The sequence below is a fragment of the Aphanomyces astaci genome, assembly GCF_000520075.1.
Source record: "Aphanomyces astaci strain APO3 unplaced genomic scaffold supercont1.7, whole genome shotgun sequence".
In the NCBI taxonomy this organism is placed as follows: Eukaryota; Oomycota; class Saprolegniomycetes; order Saprolegniales; family Verrucalvaceae; genus Aphanomyces; species Aphanomyces astaci.
Window position 1 is genome coordinate 951,154 of NW_009798270.1, and position 19,863 is coordinate 971,016.

Consider the following 19,863-nt stretch of genomic DNA (forward strand, 5'->3'; position numbering starts at 1 on the left):
CACCACATTGAGATCTGTCGATTCTACGTCTCAATTTGCTGAAATTTTGAATGAATATGACATAGAAGTCAGAAAGTTTTGTGAAAAGTTGGTAGTTTATAGATGACGTGCACCATACATTACTCAAGAGTAAAAACGAACTAGTATTTGTCACTCAATTTCCTTAGCAAACTACACACAGTAACGAGGCATCATTGTTGGGTATCCCATGCTGTTGTACCGGCAACGAATACCGCCGCCTTCACTATCCTTTCAATCATGTGATCAATGCACGTGTTTGGAAATGATGCTGGGCGCCACGAGGGTTTCCGTGATGGGTTCATTGGCTAGAAGCTGCAGCGCGTGGAACGTCTGCGGCTCCTTGTTGAACATCACGCCCAATCGACGCCGAAATGCCACCAGCACTTGGCCAAACTCCATGTATCCCTACTCACACATACACATATATATATATATCACCATCACCAGTATCGTCAAAAACTAAATATATATATATTTCAACAACGCACGCACCGCGCCCATCTCGACAAACAACCGGTCCAGGATTGGAAAGACGAGGCAAAACAGATCTTCAAACACAGAGTTGATCGAGTCGCCGCTCAATTCGTCCCAGGATTCGTACTGGCCAATGTGGCCGTACATGGACTTGCGCATGAGCATGCTGTCGCCGTGCTTGTCCACTTCGTTGGCCACGAGCACCACAAATGTCTTGGGCGCGAGCACACTGCACCCGTCCGTGTGAGACCCGGCGTCGCCCAGCCCCAGCATCTCCACGAGCGTCGCCACCACGTTGATGCATGCGATGGCAAATGGATAGTTCTTGAGGTTGCCGTCGCTCACGCCAAAACGAATACGATTCATCGTGGCGTTCGTGACCTTGGGGTGGTGCTTGATAAAGTAGATCAAGCAGTGCAGCCCCAAGAGTCCGCTGGAGCGCAAGTCGGACGCTGGCCCGCCCCTATAACGACTCTGTTAAGTTCTTTAGCACATATACCTCTAGAGCAATCCCCCTACATCCCCCCTACACTCTAGGGGCAATATATCTCCCCCTACACGCTGGCGTTTTCTGTCAAGTCTAGGCTACTACTAGTACTACTAGTACAACATTCTATCGCTCGTATACTACGTACCGCTGAAACCCAATCTCTTGCCACCGCACGTCCGTGTTGGATACATATGGCTCCTCTGGAAACACGAGTCGCCACAGCTGGCGCAGCATCACGTCAATCAGCTTGTGGTCTTCCGGGGGGCCGTGGCTCTCGGCCTGGACTTTGGCTTTGAGCAGTTTGCGCAGCTTGAGCACCGTGCGCAGCGTCGTGCGTCGGATCTTGTCGCGCTTGTCCATCTCGGCGTCGATGATTTCCTTTGGCAGCACACTCGCGGCAACCAGCGCGTTGTACCAGGACTTGGCTTCCGCGGTGGAATCGGCCACGAGCACATGCCGCCCGAGGGTGATCATGCATCGATCTGCGTCTAGCGTCAGGGGGGCCAACCCTCGCAGCGGCAGCACAAACCACGGACGTACGTACGGCCCTACAAAAGCACACACACACCCCATCAATGATCACATATCCGTTGCCAACGAGTATACCCCCCTTCCCCCCCTTTCCCCCACCTATGAGCTCCACTATATGATTTCAAAGACACAACCAACCAGCTTCGGGGAAGAAGGCCAAGAACGCTTCGTGCAGTTTGACGTGGAATCGGCCTTTGATGGTTGCGTTGTGCGAGCCGTTCTTGCGGTCCAACGTGCCTGTTTTGAGCGTAAGTTGGGCAAAGCGTTTACCCAATTCGTCGGGGGAGACTCCGCCCCCCGGCGCTCCCCCCGCCGTGCGAAGGTCTAGAATGTGTTGCAACAGCCCGCACAAGTCATCCCTTGCGCTTTCCGTCTCCAAGTAGCACGGCCACGACCGATGCGCGTCCCAGAGAAGCTCGACGCCGTATCCCCAGCCTTTTTCCAATTCTGGCGGCAGCAAATTGACCTGGCGGAGCTGCGAAAACGTGAGCGTCGTCAACGACTCGCCGCGCTTGGTGTTGATCACGACGCTTTCGGCAAAGTTGAGCTCGAGCACGCGCGTCTGGACGTGGTTGCGGCCGCTGCTCTTTCGGACGCCGTAGTGAACGAGGAAGCCGTGGATGCCCGCCTTGTCCCAGAACGATCGCATTTCGCTCAATTCTACAGTTGCCAGATCACGAATCAAGTAGCCAATCAAATCATCCACTCTTTGACCAAAATGCAACCTTGAATTCGTGTGATTCTGGACGATGTGTACATACAAAAGTCAAACACATTGATCGATAGATTTGGCAAAGAATCAAAAGTCAGCCAAACAATATTGGGGTAAAACGACCATACAACAACAAACAAATCGATCGATGATAGATTTGGAGAGTCGGCGGGCAAAAGCCCAATGAGTTTGGGGTAAATGGACAAGAAGAATACAAGCAGACAGAGGCTACCGTCAAATGCCAGCGTTTGGCAGTCATAGATCGCGCCCTTGATCGCCGCCATCCACGCATTCATCTCGACGCCAGACATGGCTTGGATAAAGTACTCGCGCTGCGCCACATCCACCGACGTCGACAGTTTGAACTCGAATTCGCGATCCTTCTTCGTTGGCACGACCGCGCATTGCGTGCTGGCCGACAACTTGATCGTTTTCAAGCTCGACGCTTTGCCAGACTTGGTCGGGGATGCTTTCTATACAACATGCAACGGTATGACGTGGCACGCTCGTGGGAAAGGGGGTCCAAGTGTACATGTTGGTCTTTGCCGTAGGTCAGGGTTGGGCCGTCGGCACTACGCATGTCGGGTTAATGTTGTTGATTGTTTGAGTCGTTCCTGCTGTAGGGTAGTACCTGTGTTCCAATGTGAACCACCGCTTCCGCCACGCCGGCACGACGCCGCCTCGCTTCATGAGCCAGCCTTGCCGTAAGATGGTGCCGCCACTTGGTGACGCCACCGCGGATGGCTTCGTACCGCTGCTGGTGCTGTGGACAGATAAACTCGTTGCCAACGACGAGAAGAAATGGCCGCGGCCCAAATTATGCTCGAAACTCTGGATGTGTTCGCGAGCAAACTCGACGGCGCTGGTGCTGGCGCGTCGGTCCTTTCGTTCGCCGCGGCCGCTGCCCTCTCGTGTCGCCACCGCCGGGAGCTTCGTACTCGACCCTGTCTCCTCGCTTCGTCGGCGTCCGCCCACGACAACAGGCAGAGGACTGGCGGCGTTGCTCCCAGGGGAGCATTCTTCCGACAACCCCGACGTCTCGTCCACGTCGCGTGGTGGAATCTCGATTCCAAGGTCAGGGTTCCTGCTGCTACTGCCTCTACTCGGATGAGAATTCGTCGTCGTTATAGGAGGAGGTGGTGGCGGCAGGGGGGCTGCGTCGAAGTCCCCAGTGGAACTGCTGCTGCTGCTCTCAATCACAGACAATTCCTAGTCGCTAGCATCAGCCACGTCGTCGTTGTGGTCAGTTTCATACCGATAGCGTGGTCAGTGCTTGCTCGGCTGCACAGTCTGGTGTTGCCGTGGCTGGAGTATCGTCCACTGCCGTCATCTCCGTCAGCGTCGTCGCCACAGCGTCGTTGATTCCGTCCTCTGTGCTGGGTTGATCTGAATCCATAGTTGTGTAACAGTCGTCGTGATTCTGAAACCCAGATGGGCCATACAAACTTCAGTATGTTTTGAAAGTAATTTAATACAATAACCTCACAAGATATCATGAACTGGGTCCACATCTCGAAACTCACTGCTGACTTGCATGACGTCGCCTCGGGTTCGTCCGCGGCGGCAGATGCCAACCCCATACCTGTCCACTGGGTGCTTGCGACGGTAAGGCTGAGCAGCGGTGGAGGCATCTTCTCACGGTCCTGATGCCATACATGCACGTACATAGCTCCTGGACCTGTTCCGCGAGTACCCGAATGGCGTCACCGATGCCATCGCGCGAACAGAGCTCCTCGTACGGTGGAAACTGCATCGCCAAAGATCATCGTCCAATCAATCGAATAAGACCGCGGGATGGGCGTCGTCGAGCGACACAGCCGTCGTAAGGGCACAGATCACTGAGTTCATCGCAGCCCAGCACATCCTCATCCTACGCGAAGCACCAGCCACCAGCTCCGACATTCCCGAGAACGACTCTCCCAGCGCCTTCACGAAGAACCAGAACATGCACTTGTATTATGTTGTTTTGGCTAGCGGATCGGCTTACATGACGTGTGTGTAGATTTGTGCACCAGCGCTTTCACCGCTACTTGCCATCTTCCTCGTACGTACTTCAGTATGCAATCCGCTTCCATCACCCCTCTCACCAAGTTGTTCATGTGTAGCGCTGGCGTCATGCACCCGTTCAACCCCTCACGTCGTCTGCTGCTCACCGCCTTGCAACCTTTCGAACGGCGGCAACCGCGTGGTACGTCTGCCCTCTCGTCCATGTTCATTTCCACTGGACGGACCTCCATCGTGTAGACTACATGCAATGCCTGCCTACAGAGAACATGATCATTGTCCTCGATCCTTCCCGTGATCCATGGGACCGTTCGCTTGTGGCGGGAACGTCCTGCGTGTCGACATTGTCCGCTCTTCACCGCATCCCCGCCGACCAGTTGCATGTCCAGTTGCTTCGCATGAAAGTACGTACATCCATGGCGTCGCGGTAATTTTTTCATCTTCTCCGCCGCCGTAGGTCGTCGCCGTCGAGCCGACTCGATCGTGCGTCGCGTCTGTGAATGCAAGTCGGCGGCTATCGATTGTGGTTGCAGGGACAGACAAGGAGGATGGCGACAACAACAGCAGAAGCGACGATAGCCACACGTTTTTATTTGTGTTGTGGGACACACAGACCCCCCTCGGCCTCTCCGTGCACCCCGGCGACACGCTCATCATGGACTGTCCGTACCTGAACTTCCGGGACTCGGCCAACATGGAGCACCAAGCAATGTTTGATGAATGCCCGGGGTGTGCTGCCACCCACCTCTTCTTGGAGTACGGCTCGTCCACGATTCTCTTTGTCGTGCCAGCCAAGTCAGTCCTCACGGACGTGGTCACGCAGCCCAACAAGGTGGCGTTCACAGCCCCCGTGGACCCAGTCACAAAGTTTTCCGATCTGTCAGAGTACCCGCTGCCGCTGGACGAGTGGACGGACCTGCCCGTGAACTGCTACAACCTTTCGTTTCTCGGCCAAGTGGCGGATATCCATGTCGCCCGCGCGAGTCCGCTGCGCCAGCAGTTTACCGCAACGTACTTTGGCGCCAAAGGCATGATGATGTCGGCGGATGATGATGACGCATCCAGGACATCGCCGCAGACGGTGTTCACGGTGGTGTTGACGCTTCGGTCGCTGCAGCCGCCGTTCCCGCTGCTATCGATCGAAGTCACGGGACGGGACCAAGTGGCGTGTGCGCTTGCCACGTGTGAGCCTGGCCACCTCGTGTTTGTGCAAAACGTCGTGCTGGTCAAGACTGGCCATACGACCATGGGCCTGTGTGCCAACTGGTCGAGTTTGCACCCGGCGTTCGCCAACGGCAAACTCACTGCGTGGAACCGGCTACTCGGGTACGTGACATCTCCCGACTTTTACGATGTCCAACTGGTCGCCCATCTACACAACCGCGTGCTGCTGCGTGGAATGATGTGGCCACAGCTAGCCGTCGTCCGTGCGAGTTTTGTGGCCAGTGGCTGGCTCGATCCGTCCCCCACGACGCTGATCCACCGCGCGTGCCGCCGCCCCATCGCCCCCAAACGCCATCCAGACGACCCGTGGGCGTGTGACATGTGCAAAGTGTCGTGGAATCAAGGCCAAAGCCATGTAGAGATTGGGTTTAGTCGACTTGCGGTTCAAGTCGACGACGGGTCTGCCAGTATCCGCGCCGTGATGAGCTCGCGGTGGCTGGAGAACCTGCTGGGGTGTACAGCGCTCTCGTTCGACCAGCTGCCTCTGACCGAGCAAGCCAGCCTCGTGGCCTGCAAGTGCTCGACGGGGCACGTGTACGTGTGTGTGCTGTCGTCGTGTCCAAGTGTGGACAACATCGTGTGGCGCATTGACCAAGCGATTCCATTGACCGATCAAGTCACGAATCAAATCCTTCAACTACATAACAGTAGTAATAATTGATTTACACCAGCGTCGTGTATTCGTCCTTGTTTCACAACTCCAAGTCGGCTTCTTCTGTTGTTGAAGTCAACGCGCCTGGACTGGACGTGCATACGCATTGATGGGATGTCGACGTGCTCAATACGACCCACTGCATGACATGGCACGACAAAGGACTGCGATGGACGTGGCAGTGTCGGCTGCACCATCGGCAAATGGGCTGAAGATTGCACTCCACACATCGATAAAACAAGCCAAACGGCGCCAAGTCGGATCGACCTGCATGTTCACACACACATCGACCAGCCATGGCGGCCACGATCATGTCTACAATAAAAAGATTAAAAAAATCAAGTGTTCCGGGGGGGGTCGCCATACCTTTCGACGATGTCGACCCAGAGGAACGTGTTGCTGCATGCGATTCATTGGGGTCGAGGAAAGGAACCATGCGTTGTATGGGGAACTGTCGGAACCGATTCATTGCTGAATGGTCATCTAAAACAAGGGCAAACTCGGTACCTGCGAGCCAGATATGCATCGTATCATGCATGTCCAAGTACCTCGACGAAACAGCACCATGCCGTGGGCGTACCCCACGACCACTTGCAACGCAAACCGACTCGAGATGGCTTCCACGAGCCACGGCACACATGTGAGCCCGCGGTCGGCGCCGAGGCCAGTTTTGCTGTACGAACCATCCCCCCACGTAAACACTTGCCCCGTGACTATGACCCCACGAAACAGTCAACAAAGAAAGCTGACAACCCACGGTTCAGTTCGTAGTTTTGTCCACGATGAACGTGAAAAGCAAATGCAGATCGACGAAGTACTATCTATTCAGTACCTAAAAGAGCAACGGAATACCGGTCCCCTGCAAAGACTTGGGCGACTCGCCGTGACAAGGACGAGTACTCGAATTCTTGGACGCACTGGGGGTTGTCCGAGTGCGAAATGGTCGAGTTGATGCCGAGCTGGCCAAACCGATTGCTGCCACATGCATATACGTACGTCTTGACCCCCACAAGACAGAGCTAGATCCGAGTTATGGACAAATAGACGAATGAAGCTCAAAACGTACAAACAGGGAATGGTCCGAGCCAGCTGACACTCGACTTGGTTGCATGTGTTGGAAGAATAAAACTGGGGTTGGGATGAGCACGTCGCGATCGAGGGGACCGCCGATACCCAAGCAACCCCATAGGTTTTGCCCCCAGCTATACACGCGGGAGCCTACATATATATATTTATATATATTTATGCATGTATGTGCACACCTGAAATCGCGAGCGAATGTGTCGACCCGAGGGCTACATCCGTCACACGCTCCAACCCGTCGACACGACGGGGGGACAACTCGTTTTGCGTTGAATCTGCCATTCATATGACCACATGTCGGATGCCTCAACCTCATTGCCAGCAGAGGGTAACGACGTACTGTGGCCCAGTTGACCATGTCGCCCATAGCCCCACGTGAACAAGTGGCCGTGGCTTGAAATAGCAGCCGCAAAGTGAAAGCCAGCTCGAACCAGGGTTATTCGGACGTGGATCAACGCCACAACCACCTGCGGAACCTACTTGCAAACATCAATGCCATCGAGTCTATAGAACCATAGCGCGACCTTGTAGTCGACTTCGCTGCCATGGCCCAACTGCCCAAACGCCCCACTTCCCCACGAAAAGAGAACCCCACCGTCCGTTCCGTCCCGATCTACCATGCGTGTTACACGCGAGTCAGCACTAACCATCCACGGCTCTAAGGAACAACCATTGGAAGCAGGGCTGCTGTTCTGTTTCTGACCAACATGGTGGGGTGAAATCTTGCCTGGGGCTACGGCCACGGGCTCAACAAAGCGACACAGAGGTTTGGGTCGATGGGTATACCAGATATAGAGTAACAAGCTTTGGTGCCGGTGGCTGTGGTTTGGATACGAGGAAGTCGTTCTATTCGCTGCGGCGTCCACTGGCTGGCTGTAGTTCGATCACTAGACTGGCCGCATTGAAAGACTTGACCTTCGTCTGCAGCATACCATGTCAGTATGTTCATAACATTTCATTAGTGGCTACCATTGACGAAGAGCGAAAGATGTCGCCCAGCCGAGCACTGTTGAATGGACATCCTGCGAAACGCTGTGATGGGTTTGGGGAACTCGCAGTTGGCTGTGTTATTATGTCCAAGACTGCCTTCGACTCCGTATCCCCTGCAAATACAATTGGAGTTACAGTAATCGAAGCTGCCATCAGTACCACGAGTAAATGTCCGTCTCGGCCAGCGAACTCGTCGCGCGAGTTACTGTGGCGGCCACCTTCAGCTCTTGACTTAGCAACGAAATGGGGTCAGGTAACTGCAATGTGCTCGGGAAGGCCTCGATAGGGTGTATCTTGCGTTCGAGGGTGGTCACAGATGCAAGAGCATCGCCCATGGCAATAGTCATACTAGCAATCGAATGCGATCTTTAGCCGACACGTCCGTATAATATCCGGATATTCCCTGCAAGGTATAAATAGCTTTCATGATGATAGCCGCTTGAGTGATATTTGCAGTGATGGGGGTGTCTGTGGTAGCCAAGCGCTTCCTGAACGCGTGGAACTTCATCATCCTAATCCTGGGGTTTGCTCTACTCTTGATTACGCTGTACATCCTGCTATTCCAGAGTGACACGTACGCCATCCCAAAAGTCGGGTATTGGTCGGCTATCGTGTGTTCGGGGCTGCTGATCCTCTTGGCCGCACTTGGACTGTATGGACTGCGCCAACAACGGGTTTGTGTCACCCGCAACAAGCGCAACTACGCCCTCGGCATCGTGAGTAGATTGAGAGCTCCATTTCTCACCCATGTTATGTGAATGATGTCCAAAGATCATTCATTCCCATCTTAACATTAGTACGCTTGACCTGTTTTACCCACAATCTTCTTGTAGTATTGCCTTTGCGGCTTCATAACAGGCGTGGTGCTTGTCATGGCTGGCAGCATGGCACTCAAGTTCAACGTCGTGATCAACGATTCCAAGTCGTTGGCGTTCGTGCAAAAGGCTGAAGTGTTTTTGGAGGAAGCCATCATCGACAACTTGAACGACTTTTCCTCGGCAGAGCCAGCAAAGTGGAAGAAAACGCAAGATAGTTGGTTCTGCTGCGGGTACTTTGACGTTCCCAGCGTTCAAAAGTGCGTTCTAGTATGCGTTTTCTATTGAGATATACTAATTGTCTATCTGTAGCCACATTGGCCTCAAATACATCAACATGGCCAAGAAGATCAACGGGATACAAGGCATCTACTGCTCGAGCAACTGCACCGTCACCACCTCGAATACAACCCAAATCATCACGTCGACGACCTCGAACACCTCGCCAAGCCAACTGGTCTGCCCCCAAGTCGGCGCGTCGTGGTGCCGAGATGTGTTCCTCGACAACGCTGAGACCAACAATGTCTATGTTGGATGGGTAGCGATCGTCGGAGGCTCTTCGCAGGTATGTACGCCAAGCGGTCATTTCGTGTACAATTGTTTGATTAGTACATTAGTTGCTCGGGTTCCTGCTTGGCATGTTCCTCCTCCTCTGCGACGTGCGAATGATGCGACTGGCCACCATGCAGCCCAAAGATATGGAACAAGCCATCAAGAACGCGCAGACGTAGTGAAAACCAATCATCCCCTCCGATGACTGTACCTCCTCTAGTCTTGCCAATTCCAATGTCGACTTGCTAGGAATTACATATATATTATATATACACTCTACATACAAAACTCGTCCTTGTTAAACGTAAACGTTGCAACCGCGGTGGCCACCATCATTTGATACGCCCCTACATATATGGCAACATAAGTGGTCTTGTGAAATATATATAAATATCTATACCACAAGACACAACCCCCATGCGCACGCCTTCCGGCATGTCCACTTTCAAAGGACACGCGTCCATCTTGTTGAGCGGGCCGCCGTTGCCGGCCTCGGGGGAGCCCCACCGATACACCTAAAATGATTATATATTGTCAACTCGAAATTGGAGTGGGGTGCTGCTCCATCGAATGAGCAGCACCAAATCCGGCAGAAATCGATGATCGACCAATCCAAACCCAGAACACGAAAATCAAGTAGCCAATCAAATCCATTCTCGGACCAATGCAACATCGAATTAGTGTGTGAATTAAATTAGTGTGAGACTGGGCGATGTTTACATACAAAAGTCAGCACAAACAATCGATTGATCGATAGATTTGGCAAAGAATGAGCACAAAAGTTCAAATTCGGAGTAAAAGGACTATACCAAACGATCACAATCCAACACACACATCTTTACCTCCCCTGCCGTGGATAGCACGGCCGTCGTGAACGACCCGCAGCTGACTTGGGTTGCCGCGACACTTTGGCCGATGGATATTTTGTGGGGCGTGGTCCGCATTTCACCAAGAGTCACCGCGATGTCGCCGAGTTGACCGGCCAAGGCATCCCCCCACCCGTACACTGTACCATCCAGTAGCACCACCACAGTGTGGTAGGCCCCGCACCCGACGGATTTGGCTTTGAGATGCGGCACCATTTTGGGCACGAGATCGTTCTCCAGGGAGCCGCGACCCATGGCCCCCGACCCCCCAAAGCCCCACGTGAACACGTTTCCGTCTCGATCGATCGCGGCCGAGTGGCATTCACCTGCATCCACCGCCACAAACACCACGTCTGATACGTGCACGGGGGTCGCCACCTCCACGTCGACTTCGGAGCCGACGCCACACCGCCCGCCGTAGCCGGCCCCACACGCCAACACCTGGCCGGACGCACACAAGAGCAGCGTGTGCTCCCGTCCGCAGGCGACCTTGACGACAGGAGGGACGTCCGTCAGTTGGGTCGGCACGAGGCACTTGCCGCTCTCGCCGGTACCCAGCCGTCCCGCCTCGCCCCATCCAAATCCGTACACGCGGTTGTCCGCCGTTACGACCATCGTATGTTCGCGTCCGCATGACACATGCGACACGGGGATGCCTTCAAACAAGTCGACGCGCGTCGGGTGCAGCGCCGCGTTTTCGTCGCCGTGGCCCAGCCGACCGCACTCGCCGTACCCCAACGTAAAGAGCTCGGCGCGGGTAGTGACGACTGCGGCGTGACGGTAGCCGCAGCTGACAAAGTGCACTGTGTTCTTCATGGGCAATGGAAACTGGAGCAGGTTCAGGTCGGTCGATCGCATCGAACAAGACAAAGATGTAAACGCGTGCAGGGCCGGGTCCCGCTGCTGGTTTTGCAACATGTTGCGCTGCTCCACGTCCAAACTCATGCCCATGACATTGCCTTCGACAAACGCGAGTCCGTTGGTCGCCCAGAACGAAGTGCGTTCGAGATCAAAGGGGGGAACGACCTGCAGCTCATGCAGGTCCGACTTGGGCAAATACAGCGTGCGGAGGAGTAGAAAGTGCTCGTCGACCTTTTTGAACCAGTGCTTGGGGTCGAGGAACTTGGCCAAGTCTTGCCACGGCGGCATGCTTTTCACCAAGAGCGTGAGCATGGCGTAAAACTTTACGACCGATACGTTTGGGCCTGTGATGTTCTTTTTGAGCAGTTTGCGCAGCTTGACGAGCACCACCAACGACAACATGTGCGACGACGATTCGATCAGGAGCTGCGAATTGTTGCCCGCGCTACCCCATGTCGTCGTGCATGATGAAAAGTGAGGCACTATAGAGTTAGAGTTGACGTACCGGTACAATAGCCGCAGCCATCGCCACGCGTGAATGTACACAGCAATAAGGGATGGGACATTCGCAGGCACTTCATTTTCCAAGAGGAACATCTCGAGGAACAGCATGACGAGAAATACGCCCACGGGAACCAGCGCATGCGACGGTAGCAGGTCCATCGTGCGCTGGACATCGATCAGAATCGCCAAGACAGATGCCGTGTCCGACAACCTACACACATGAACTCTCGATCATCACGCCATGTCATGATAGATGTATACCGAGCGGACGCCAGCGCCCTTTGCAAGTTGGCCACGACGCTACGCTCGAGGCCATACTCCTCGACGTTGTCGCTTGTGCCCTCCAGCACCCCCGCCACCCGCTCGTCGACTGTCCGAAACAGTTCCAAGTACCCGTCGCCTTTGCTAGCGGTCGGAGTGCGGTTTTGATGGGGGCGCATGGTGCTGGGGCGCGTCGGCATGAGCGTGGTCGCGTACACCTTTTCCAGCTGCAGCAATTGCTGGGTGAATGACGTCAGGTCCGTGTGCTGCAAGTGGGACCACGCCGACATGAGCTTGGACTTGTGGAACGACACGATGTCCTTTACTTCGAGCGGCGGCAACTGCAGCGTGTTGCCGTTGGCCAGAAGTTTCTTGAGCACGCGACTAGTCACAGACAGCCGCAGCGTCCGCAGTAACGCCATGTACAGCGGCGCCGGATTGTGCTTTAGCCGCCCATGGTACACGGCCGCGTCCACTACGCTGTGGGGGACCAGCGATAGCGCTATCATTGAAAGGAATTTTAAAAAATATATAGATATTTTTTGATACGTACAAGCAGAATATGGCCCTAATGTGCACCACAGGGGCAAGTCGACGCCCCAGAATTGACTCGAGTGCGGCGATGCCAACGTCAGCCCGTCCAGAACCGAGTTGAACAAGTCCACGGCGGTGGGCGTCCGTGCTTTGTCTCGATGTTGCACCAAGTGATGTCGTAGCATGTGCTACAACGCAATACATAAGATGATATACATACAGTACAGTATATATAATTAGACATATAAACATAGTATATACATATATATCATATATTAGAAATACTAGTATATCATGTGTATCATAAAAATAGTATATATATCATATATTAGAAATACTAGTATATCATGTGTATCATAAAAATAGTATATATATCATATATTAGAAATACTAGTATATCATGTGTATCATAAATATAGTATATATATCATATATTAGAAAGAAATATCATGTATAACGTGATCGACCATTGATCGGCCAAATGACCATCGATCGGCCAAGGTGTTTCGTCCAATTGAAATTAATACGATGTTTCATTGGACAAAATAAATCCTTGTCATAAATTTTACCTGTATAATATGATGGAGGTAAACAATTTAACGTTGAACAATACTTGCAGCTCTTACTCTGAATACGTATACCTGTTGAAATTTAGTAAACCTTTGAGACATAGTCTTTGAATTTTTGGAGCGAAAAATTGACCCAACTTTTTTCAATACTTAATTCAAGTGTAAATTTTGGCCGATCAATGGTCGACTGTGTAAAGTGCCGAACTTTGACATTTTTTTGGCCTGCCAAGAATTGTTTAAATCGATACATTTGAATATGCCGCGAAAGAGCTTTCCGTCAGCTTTCCGGAAATGTTGGATTCAACGAAATGCCATGAAAACCAATTGAGATATTTTAGTTTGAAAATTTTGAAAATTTGGCTGATCAATGGTCGATCACGTTATCATAAACACAGTATATCTCATATATTAAAAACATATCATAAAGATAGTCTCGCGTCGTGTGTCTGAATATCATATATATATATACTAGTATATCACACCTGTACCCGTCACAACGATACAAATATCACTGTAGAGATTGCACGTTTACCTTGGCAACGCGCGCGACGATCTCCGACATGACGAGGGTTTGGGTACCATGTTGGACCAACTAAACAACAGAGGAAAGCAAATAGATCAGGCTTGGTTGGCGTGGATAGAATGAACGATAAACACTCACAGCTAAACTGCCCAACACAGCGGGAAGGAAGCACAGGTTGATGCCATGGTTCTGCATGTGACTTCGCAGGTGGTTCCCATCCGAAACGTAAATGACATCGCGGGTGTCCACAGCAGGCTCTGAATTCTGCATGGTCATGGTCGCGTCTTCAGGGACGGCGTCGCCTAACGTGACGAGGCGGGCGGCAAACTCGGCGATTGTCGTCGCCATCGTGTGTACAATGTGTGCTTCGTATCGCTCAATCTACTTGTACACACGTCATCGCATGCATTTTCAATCCCTACAACGACTAGAAATGGACCACAATATCACGATAAAAGGTGAAAACACACCACTATACTTGGACACTAATGGTTTCATGTTACGTACCGAGCTAGACGCAATTATCTTGTCGGGTTCACGAAGCATGGACACGTACGACTTGATCTCGTGCGATGGATTCAGCACAAACGCTTGCTTTAGGTGCAGCGGCAGGCGGGGATTGTCCGGGTTGAACGTAAATACAACGTCCCCATACACTTTGGTTCCCACGACGCTGGACGCCCTCGAGTTGACGGCCGTGGACACGATATCCGTGGAAAAGTACAGCAGGTCCAAGTACGGCAGCAGCGCAAACTTGCTCTTGATGCCCTTCATGTTCAAGTAGTGCACCAGCCCCGTCTTGCTCTTCTCCAGCTCGGCTTTCATCGCGGCCAAGTCGGCGTCCGTGAGCATTTCGACCGGACGCGCGGCATCCCCCCGCACAAAACAGCCGGCCATCGCCGCCGTCGGTCGCAACGACGTGCGCAACACGTTGGCATATGGCGACTGAATTTGCATACAATAAATGTCGTCCGACACGATGTTGCTACGCGATCACACGAGCATACAAGATGACCACATCGCCGATAACTGTCTGTTTGCATGACAAGGGAGATTCTATAGTTGTTTAGAGAAATATTGTGAAGTCGCTATAAATTTCCGAAAAAATATCGAATCACGCTGAAATTTCTGATTGGCATACTTGCCTTTCTGTAAGCGCCAATCAAATCCACTCAAAATTGGATTAGCCAATAGCGTCGATTCGTGATTCAATATGGCGGCAAGATTATTCGACAGGGTCTGGAAATTTATTAAGAGGCCACAATACACGGTACAACAATGAGATTGTCAAATATTGTCAAATCTGTTCCACTGTGTGAACCTTAGGCAAATGTAGTTTAGAATGTCCTAACCAATCATAATTCACAATTTAGCAATTTCAACCAATCATCGATCAAAAAGAACATCTTTGAATGTTTGTATACGTACATTGAAAAGCTAAAAATCTGACACCAATCGATTAAACCGAGATATTTTCGCCACAAAATTGCAAATATATTGGACAAAACCAAGATGTTGCAAAGTGCAGATATTCCCTCTGCAAAGCAGTCAACTACATGCATACTAGTACCGGTATATCGACGAAAACAGCGGCAGCTCGTTGAACGCGAGCGCGTCCAGCACTTGGGCAGGCCGAGTGAACCTCAAATTCGCCAGCAATGCATGCACTTGGTTGTTGTGGAGGTGCACTGGATGCGGGTCTCCAATCGGTTGGGCGTACACCGCTACCCGCATCTCCCGCACCTGATCACGGAGCCACCATCATGACTAACTCCATACAAGGCGACGATGGGGCTTACTTCGAGCGTCGCAACCAGAGGAAACTTGAGCTGTTGGACCTCTCTGTACTTGTCGCCGCCCTGGATCGTGGCCATGGCGATCGTTCGGAACACGTCGTACAGTTCCTTGAACGTTCCCAGGAACCGCATGTCTTGCTTGAGTTGCTTGGCGCAGCTCCAATGGTGTCCGGCGACCTTGACGATCAACGGGCCGACTTTGTACAGGGTCATCTGGGGGTGTGACCGGTCGTGCCACCATTCCCTGCGTTGGTCGTGATTACGTCATCACATTGTCGTACGTACGAGCCTGCCTCGTCGCATGGAATGCATGCAAACGCGGTCGGGTCGGGGGAGTGCACGACCGCGTCCACAAGCATCAGCGCATATTGGTTGAACTGGAGCCATAGCTACAAGGACACACGCCGATGTAAACATCGCCCCACACTAGTGTGGATGCATCAAACAACCATATTTTTGACGTACCCCGTACATGCGCTTCATACGGCGCACTTGCATGTTAAAGCCGTCGCCCAGTGGCGAGCGCAGACAGAATTGCCACTCCTTGTTCCAGTCGCGGGGTTTGATCTTGAGCACGAGCTCCCGCCGCTAAATTGTAGACCTGTCGATGAAACGAAAGCTCATCAAGAGGAAGGATCGTTACGGTGTGGATGTCGTGCGCCTTCAACGCGTCCTTGAACCCTGCCGTCCACTCACGGCGTCCTGCCGCGTTTTCATCTATTCCGCGGCAACGTCAACGGGAACATGGAGAGATGAATTACCTGCGATCTCCTGCATCATGTCGTTCCATTCGTGGGCTTCGCCTTCGGACGTGAAGCCCAACACGCTTGTGTCGTCCTCAAAGGACACGGTGAACGTGAAGTACTGGTTCACCTTGGTCACCACTGAACCAATGACAGTCTATGCATACATGAGATGGAGCGATTGAGGGAATAGTCCTAGGGTATACCTCCACCAAGTCCCAGCATTTGCCGCGCGTGCCGCTACATGATCGTCAATCAGTCGTCTAACCGTAAATGCTGTAGGGAGGAGGCTTACGCTTGCTCCTTGTCCCACATGAACCATCCATCGCTCAGTAATGTGAACTGGCGCGACCTCCATGGCCGCAGGATCCCTTGGTTCTTCTTGTACCCGTGCGTGGTCGCGACTATGGACATGCCTTCCGATGGACCGTCGTTAAAACAAAAATGCCTTGTTCTGATTGGCTGTCTGTATTTGTCGACCCCTCTACAAATACTTGTCTGTAACGTTGTAAGAGCACATGTTAAGTCATGTTAAGTCACACCGTTGCTATAGTAGGCTGTCTTCCCCTGCACGGGACGACTATCCTACCGTGAAGGACGAGCATGATCAAAAGCGCAACAATGAACCAAGCCAGTTGCATGCTTCTTACGTGCCAGCGACAGAGACGCTAAAATAGTGCAAATTGCACCTGACATTGCAGGCCATTTGCATCCAAAACATAGGGTTTTCACGAATGTCGTCGAGGGATACAATTGCATCGATCTCAAACTCATTACAACAACAGCCGTACTTCAAGTTACTAGATTTGTACTACTCGTACACCCCACTTGGTCGATGCATCAACTAACTATTACTACGTAGTAGTACATACTGTACTGTACCTATCTCGTGGTCATTCTCATGACTAGTATAGCAACACCGATAGTCGAATGGATACAATAACTTAAAGGCGGCATGGACTACACATACCCCCGACAGCACCTACAGATACAAGCCCGAATCGGACGCCATGGACGTCCTTGTGTCTCGGTAGTCGCCGCCAAACGAGAAGGCCGTGTCCCGCATGTCGCCACCAGACGTTCGGGTGAACCGAATCGACTCCAAACTCAGCGCGGTGGGGCGAACGGCATAGTTGTACGAATGGGGGCGCGGGCTCATGGAGAACGACTGGCTCGACCGAGCCGACTGCGCCGGGGACAACGCAAACGAGTCGTTGGGCATGTCGATCACCGGGCAAGATGACCGAGGGGACGAGTAGCACAGCGACGGCTTGTGGCCTTCGGTGGCTTCTTCGCCGCGGTCACTGAGTAGAGGGATGCCACTGTCGCCGCTTATCCGTCGGAGGCGATGATCTCGGCTGTCAACCATGTACACTGAGCTGGACGACTCAACGTTTTCTCGGGGCGTCGACGTCCTTGGCATCGGAGACACCACGATGGGCGCAGACGACATGCCAAATGAAGGAGTCGGCGAATGTACTAGCGGTGCATTAGGGCCGTTCTAGAAGAGTTCGATCAGAACGATACCAAACACTCGAAACATACCACTGACGCGGTGTACGCCGACGACGCCGCCGATGATGATGGTCGTCGGGGTGGCAGCAAGGGGGGTGCAAACTGTCCTGGGAAGAGAATCGTAGACGGAGCGTTGGTGTCGCTGGCAATGGAAGTCTTGCGGGACTGACTCCCGGTAGACGACGAAGAAGGCGCGTGGCTGGACCGACCGGCTTCGTCGTGCATGGCTTGGATCTGTCGCAAGAGGTCGAGGTTATCTTTGGTTTGGCGAATCGTGTCGTGGGAGCTGGCTTGGATATCGCGGATGTTGGCGTGAGAGGTGGCGTGGGTGGTTCTGGTCACACACATAACTGGCGATAGTGATCGCTGCGACGTACTGAGTACGGCAGCATCGGGGGAGGCTTTGGACACACGTGATGACGGGTGAGGAAGGACGGGGACGTCACTGGACAGGAGAGAATACTTGCGCGACCGAGCCGGTTGGTGGGTCACCGCCACAAGCGACGACAGTGTCTTCAGATCTGCCGAGTCACGAAGGCTTCGAATGGCGTCGGCGACGGTTGCCGATGGAGTAGTACCGCGGATCGACAGTGGGCGAGAAGGACTGTAGTCCTTGAACGAGTTGATGGTGGCGTCGGCAGGGTTTGGAGCTGCCGGGTCTGAAAACGTCGTGCTTATCATGGGTTTGTCTCGCGTGAACGAGTCATCGTCGTCAGTGTGCGATGCCTTGGGGAGACGTCCCTTGGAATACTTGGCGGGCATGCATGTATTGCCCATGGGTAGTCAGTCTGTCAATCCTCGTGTTGTGTGCAGTCGAGCGATTGGCGGTGAGTCGGGGAATGATGCGCACTGGCAAACAAACCCAAGTTGCTCGAAATAATAATTGCCCTGTTTATTGGTCGGTTCCATATAATTATGGCTAATGGAGGGCGAAAATAAAATAAAAGTCCTGCTGAATCCAACAACAGGTGTACCGTATGCAAATTAATAGTTTCAGCCACATGCAAAGGCTGGGTAGCGCATACATATGGAGAGCTGCTGTAGTGTGGTTCTCACAACACCATCATGGAGAAGATCGACTGCGTCCTATGTAGCGGAAGCCCCCGTGGATATGTGTCAGGGTGGCTAGCCTGACGTTGTCGAGTGTTGGAAACTGCAACTTCATAGTCGCGAATACTGTACGTACGTGGGGGTTTACAATTGTGAGTACATCTCTGATATCCCTCGAGAAATCCTCTGATCACTTGAGCGTTAACTTACACCAGTGATTTCTACCTCAAGCGACCCTGAAAGACCACCAGCACAGACAGCGCAAGCTGATGGGAGTTTAGGCACGGGAGCACACTTCGAGGCACATGATCTTTCGATTAGGATACATGATATTTCCAGTGCACTGTATATTCCGGACTTGCGGCGCATTGGAAAAAGATTACTAGTATTTCGAAGAATCGATGGATTATTTCTGAGCGAGGGCTCAGAATGGAGCAATTTCGAGCAAACTGAGGTGGACAGCTAGCTGTGAGGGGGCCTTTGGGAATAATTTTTGCGGCATAAACGCTAGCAACAGACAGTTAATATGAACACTGTTAGCCCACAGGCCAAGCTACAAAAATGGTAGTTAAACGCATCCTCAATGTTGATATTCTCGCTGAAGCGATGTTGCAAATTTTCAACATGAGTCGTTTTTCATCGTATTATATTATATACTTCCACATCTAATAAACACGTTTTTCATTATAAGAATATAAATAGGTGATGATCAGTTCTCTCATAATCGATATACATTTTCAGAAGTCCATCTCACAGCGCTGTCGAATACTGTAAGTTGGGCCACTGAGGCACATTCCGAGCGTATTTACAGTTAATACGAACATAAGGGCGGCGGGTCTGGATGCCACGAAAACTGGCATAAAATGGCCGTTTTCCAAGAAAAGTTGCCAAAATCGAAATATTCCATTTTTCTAGATTTTGTGCGTCTGGATTTCAAAACTTTATGCCTCAATTTTCTTGAGAATCGGGTGCTTTATGGAGATTTGTGTTCACGTTGAATGTCTTGCACTTCTCAGTCGGAAATCGAGTGATTTTTCCGTAATTCAACTGGCATCCAGACAACTTTGTAGATACTTCTTTTCTCCTTTTCGTC

General features: G+C 52.2%; 6 protein-coding genes across 7 annotated transcripts; 2 read left to right on the forward strand and 4 right to left on the reverse strand.

The window, feature by feature from the left end:
• Positions 1 to 123: 123 nt before the first annotated feature.
• Positions 124 to 3,629, reverse strand: H257_04247. Of its 2 annotated transcripts, XM_009828666.1 has the most exons (8): positions 3,484 to 3,629; positions 2,860 to 3,437; positions 2,761 to 2,800; positions 2,461 to 2,701; positions 1,655 to 2,176; positions 1,131 to 1,533; positions 514 to 958; positions 124 to 426 (listed from the first exon to the last, which is right to left on the reverse strand). In XM_009828666.1, the coding sequence occupies exons 1-8, from the start codon at positions 3,622 to 3,624 to the stop codon at positions 265 to 267; spliced, it is 2,532 nt and encodes an 843-aa protein (XP_009826968.1). In that variant the 5' UTR covers positions 3,625 to 3,629; the 3' UTR covers positions 124 to 264. The 2 variants fall into 2 exon arrangements, with proteins under 2 accessions (XP_009826968.1, XP_009826969.1); XM_009828667.1 differs by having other exon boundaries at positions 124 to 958.
• A 93-nt stretch (positions 3,630 to 3,722) lies between these two features.
• H257_04248 (hypothetical protein) lies at positions 3,723 to 6,129 on the forward strand (the record flags this gene model as incomplete). The annotated part of the gene is made up of 6 exons (XM_009828668.1): positions 3,723 to 3,833; positions 3,898 to 4,181; positions 4,231 to 4,272; positions 4,334 to 4,416; positions 4,473 to 4,636; positions 4,690 to 6,129. The coding sequence occupies 6 exons, from the start codon at positions 3,723 to 3,725 to the stop codon at positions 6,115 to 6,117; spliced, it is 2,112 nt and encodes a 703-aa protein (XP_009826970.1). The 3' UTR covers positions 6,118 to 6,129.
• Positions 4,983 to 8,528, reverse strand: H257_04249 (hypothetical protein; the record flags this gene model as incomplete). Its single annotated transcript, XM_009828669.1, has 12 exons — positions 4,983 to 6,423; positions 6,475 to 6,591; positions 6,657 to 6,821; positions 6,941 to 7,127; positions 7,175 to 7,326; positions 7,371 to 7,466; positions 7,532 to 7,667; positions 7,716 to 7,804; positions 7,862 to 7,924; positions 7,978 to 8,112; positions 8,161 to 8,294; positions 8,341 to 8,528. 12 exons carry the CDS (start codon positions 8,526 to 8,528, stop codon positions 6,149 to 6,151), a joined length of 1,737 nt encoding a protein of 578 aa, XP_009826971.1. The 3' UTR covers positions 4,983 to 6,148.
• A 101-nt stretch (positions 8,529 to 8,629) lies between these two features.
• H257_04250 (hypothetical protein) lies at positions 8,630 to 9,727 on the forward strand (the record flags this gene model as incomplete). Its single annotated transcript, XM_009828670.1, has 4 exons — positions 8,630 to 8,897; positions 9,015 to 9,256; positions 9,309 to 9,561; positions 9,614 to 9,727. The coding sequence occupies exons 1-4, from the start codon at positions 8,640 to 8,642 to the stop codon at positions 9,725 to 9,727; spliced, it is 867 nt and encodes a 288-aa protein (XP_009826972.1). The 5' UTR covers positions 8,630 to 8,639.
• A 63-nt stretch (positions 9,728 to 9,790) lies between these two features.
• H257_04251 (hypothetical protein) lies at positions 9,791 to 16,630 on the reverse strand. The gene is made up of 17 exons (XM_009828671.1): positions 16,501 to 16,630; positions 16,412 to 16,445; positions 16,224 to 16,362; positions 16,106 to 16,179; positions 15,928 to 16,050; positions 15,748 to 15,851; positions 15,466 to 15,706; positions 15,237 to 15,409; positions 14,174 to 14,651; positions 13,805 to 14,047; positions 13,676 to 13,735; positions 12,594 to 12,762; positions 12,041 to 12,542; positions 11,781 to 11,990; positions 10,391 to 11,720; positions 9,949 to 10,063; positions 9,791 to 9,895 (listed from the first exon to the last, which is right to left on the reverse strand). The coding sequence occupies exons 1-17, from the start codon at positions 16,617 to 16,619 to the stop codon at positions 9,825 to 9,827; spliced, it is 4,185 nt and encodes a 1,394-aa protein (XP_009826973.1). The 5' UTR covers positions 16,620 to 16,630; the 3' UTR covers positions 9,791 to 9,824.
• A 492-nt stretch (positions 16,631 to 17,122) lies between these two features.
• On the reverse strand, positions 17,123 to 18,587 carry H257_04252 (hypothetical protein). The gene is made up of 2 exons (XM_009828672.1): positions 17,751 to 18,587; positions 17,123 to 17,706 (listed from the first exon to the last, which is right to left on the reverse strand). The coding sequence occupies exons 1-2, from the start codon at positions 18,495 to 18,497 to the stop codon at positions 17,188 to 17,190; spliced, it is 1,266 nt and encodes a 421-aa protein (XP_009826974.1). The 5' UTR covers positions 18,498 to 18,587; the 3' UTR covers positions 17,123 to 17,187.
• Between the last annotated feature and the right edge of the window lie 1,276 nt (positions 18,588 to 19,863).

What these genes read in the sequence shown, in the direction of transcription:
- H257_04247 (XM_009828666.1), bottom strand. Translation starts at nt 3,624, where the DNA reads ATGGATTCAGATCAACCCAGCACAGAGGACGGAATCAACGACGCTGTG. An exon ending in AAGCACTGACCACGCTATCG is followed by an intron (nt 3,438 to 3,483) that starts GTATGAAACTGA and finishes GCTAGCGACTAG; the next exon opens with GAATTGTCTGTGATTGAGAG. An exon ending in CCAAACGCTGGCATTTGACG is followed by an intron (nt 2,177 to 2,460) that starts GTAGCCTCTGTC and finishes TGGCAACTGTAG; the next exon opens with AATTGAGCGAAATGCGATCG.
- H257_04252 (XM_009828672.1), bottom strand. Translation starts at nt 18,497, where the DNA reads ATGGGCAATACATGCATGCCCGCCAAGTATTCCAAGGGACGTCTCCCC. An exon ending in CGGCGTACACCGCGTCAGTG is followed by an intron (nt 17,707 to 17,750) that starts GTATGTTTCGAG and finishes GAACTCTTCTAG; the next exon opens with AACGGCCCTAATGCACCGCT.
- H257_04251 (XM_009828671.1), bottom strand. Translation starts at nt 16,619, where the DNA reads ATGTCCATAGTCGCGACCACGCACGGGTACAAGAAGAACCAAGGGATC. An exon ending in AGGCGCACGACATCCACACC is followed by an intron (nt 16,051 to 16,105) that starts GTAACGATCCTT and finishes TCTACAATTTAG; the next exon opens with CGGCGGGAGCTCGTGCTCAA. An exon ending in GTATGAAGCGCATGTACGGG is followed by an intron (nt 15,852 to 15,927) that starts GTACGTCAAAAA and finishes GTGTCCTTGTAG; the next exon opens with CTATGGCTCCAGTTCAACCA.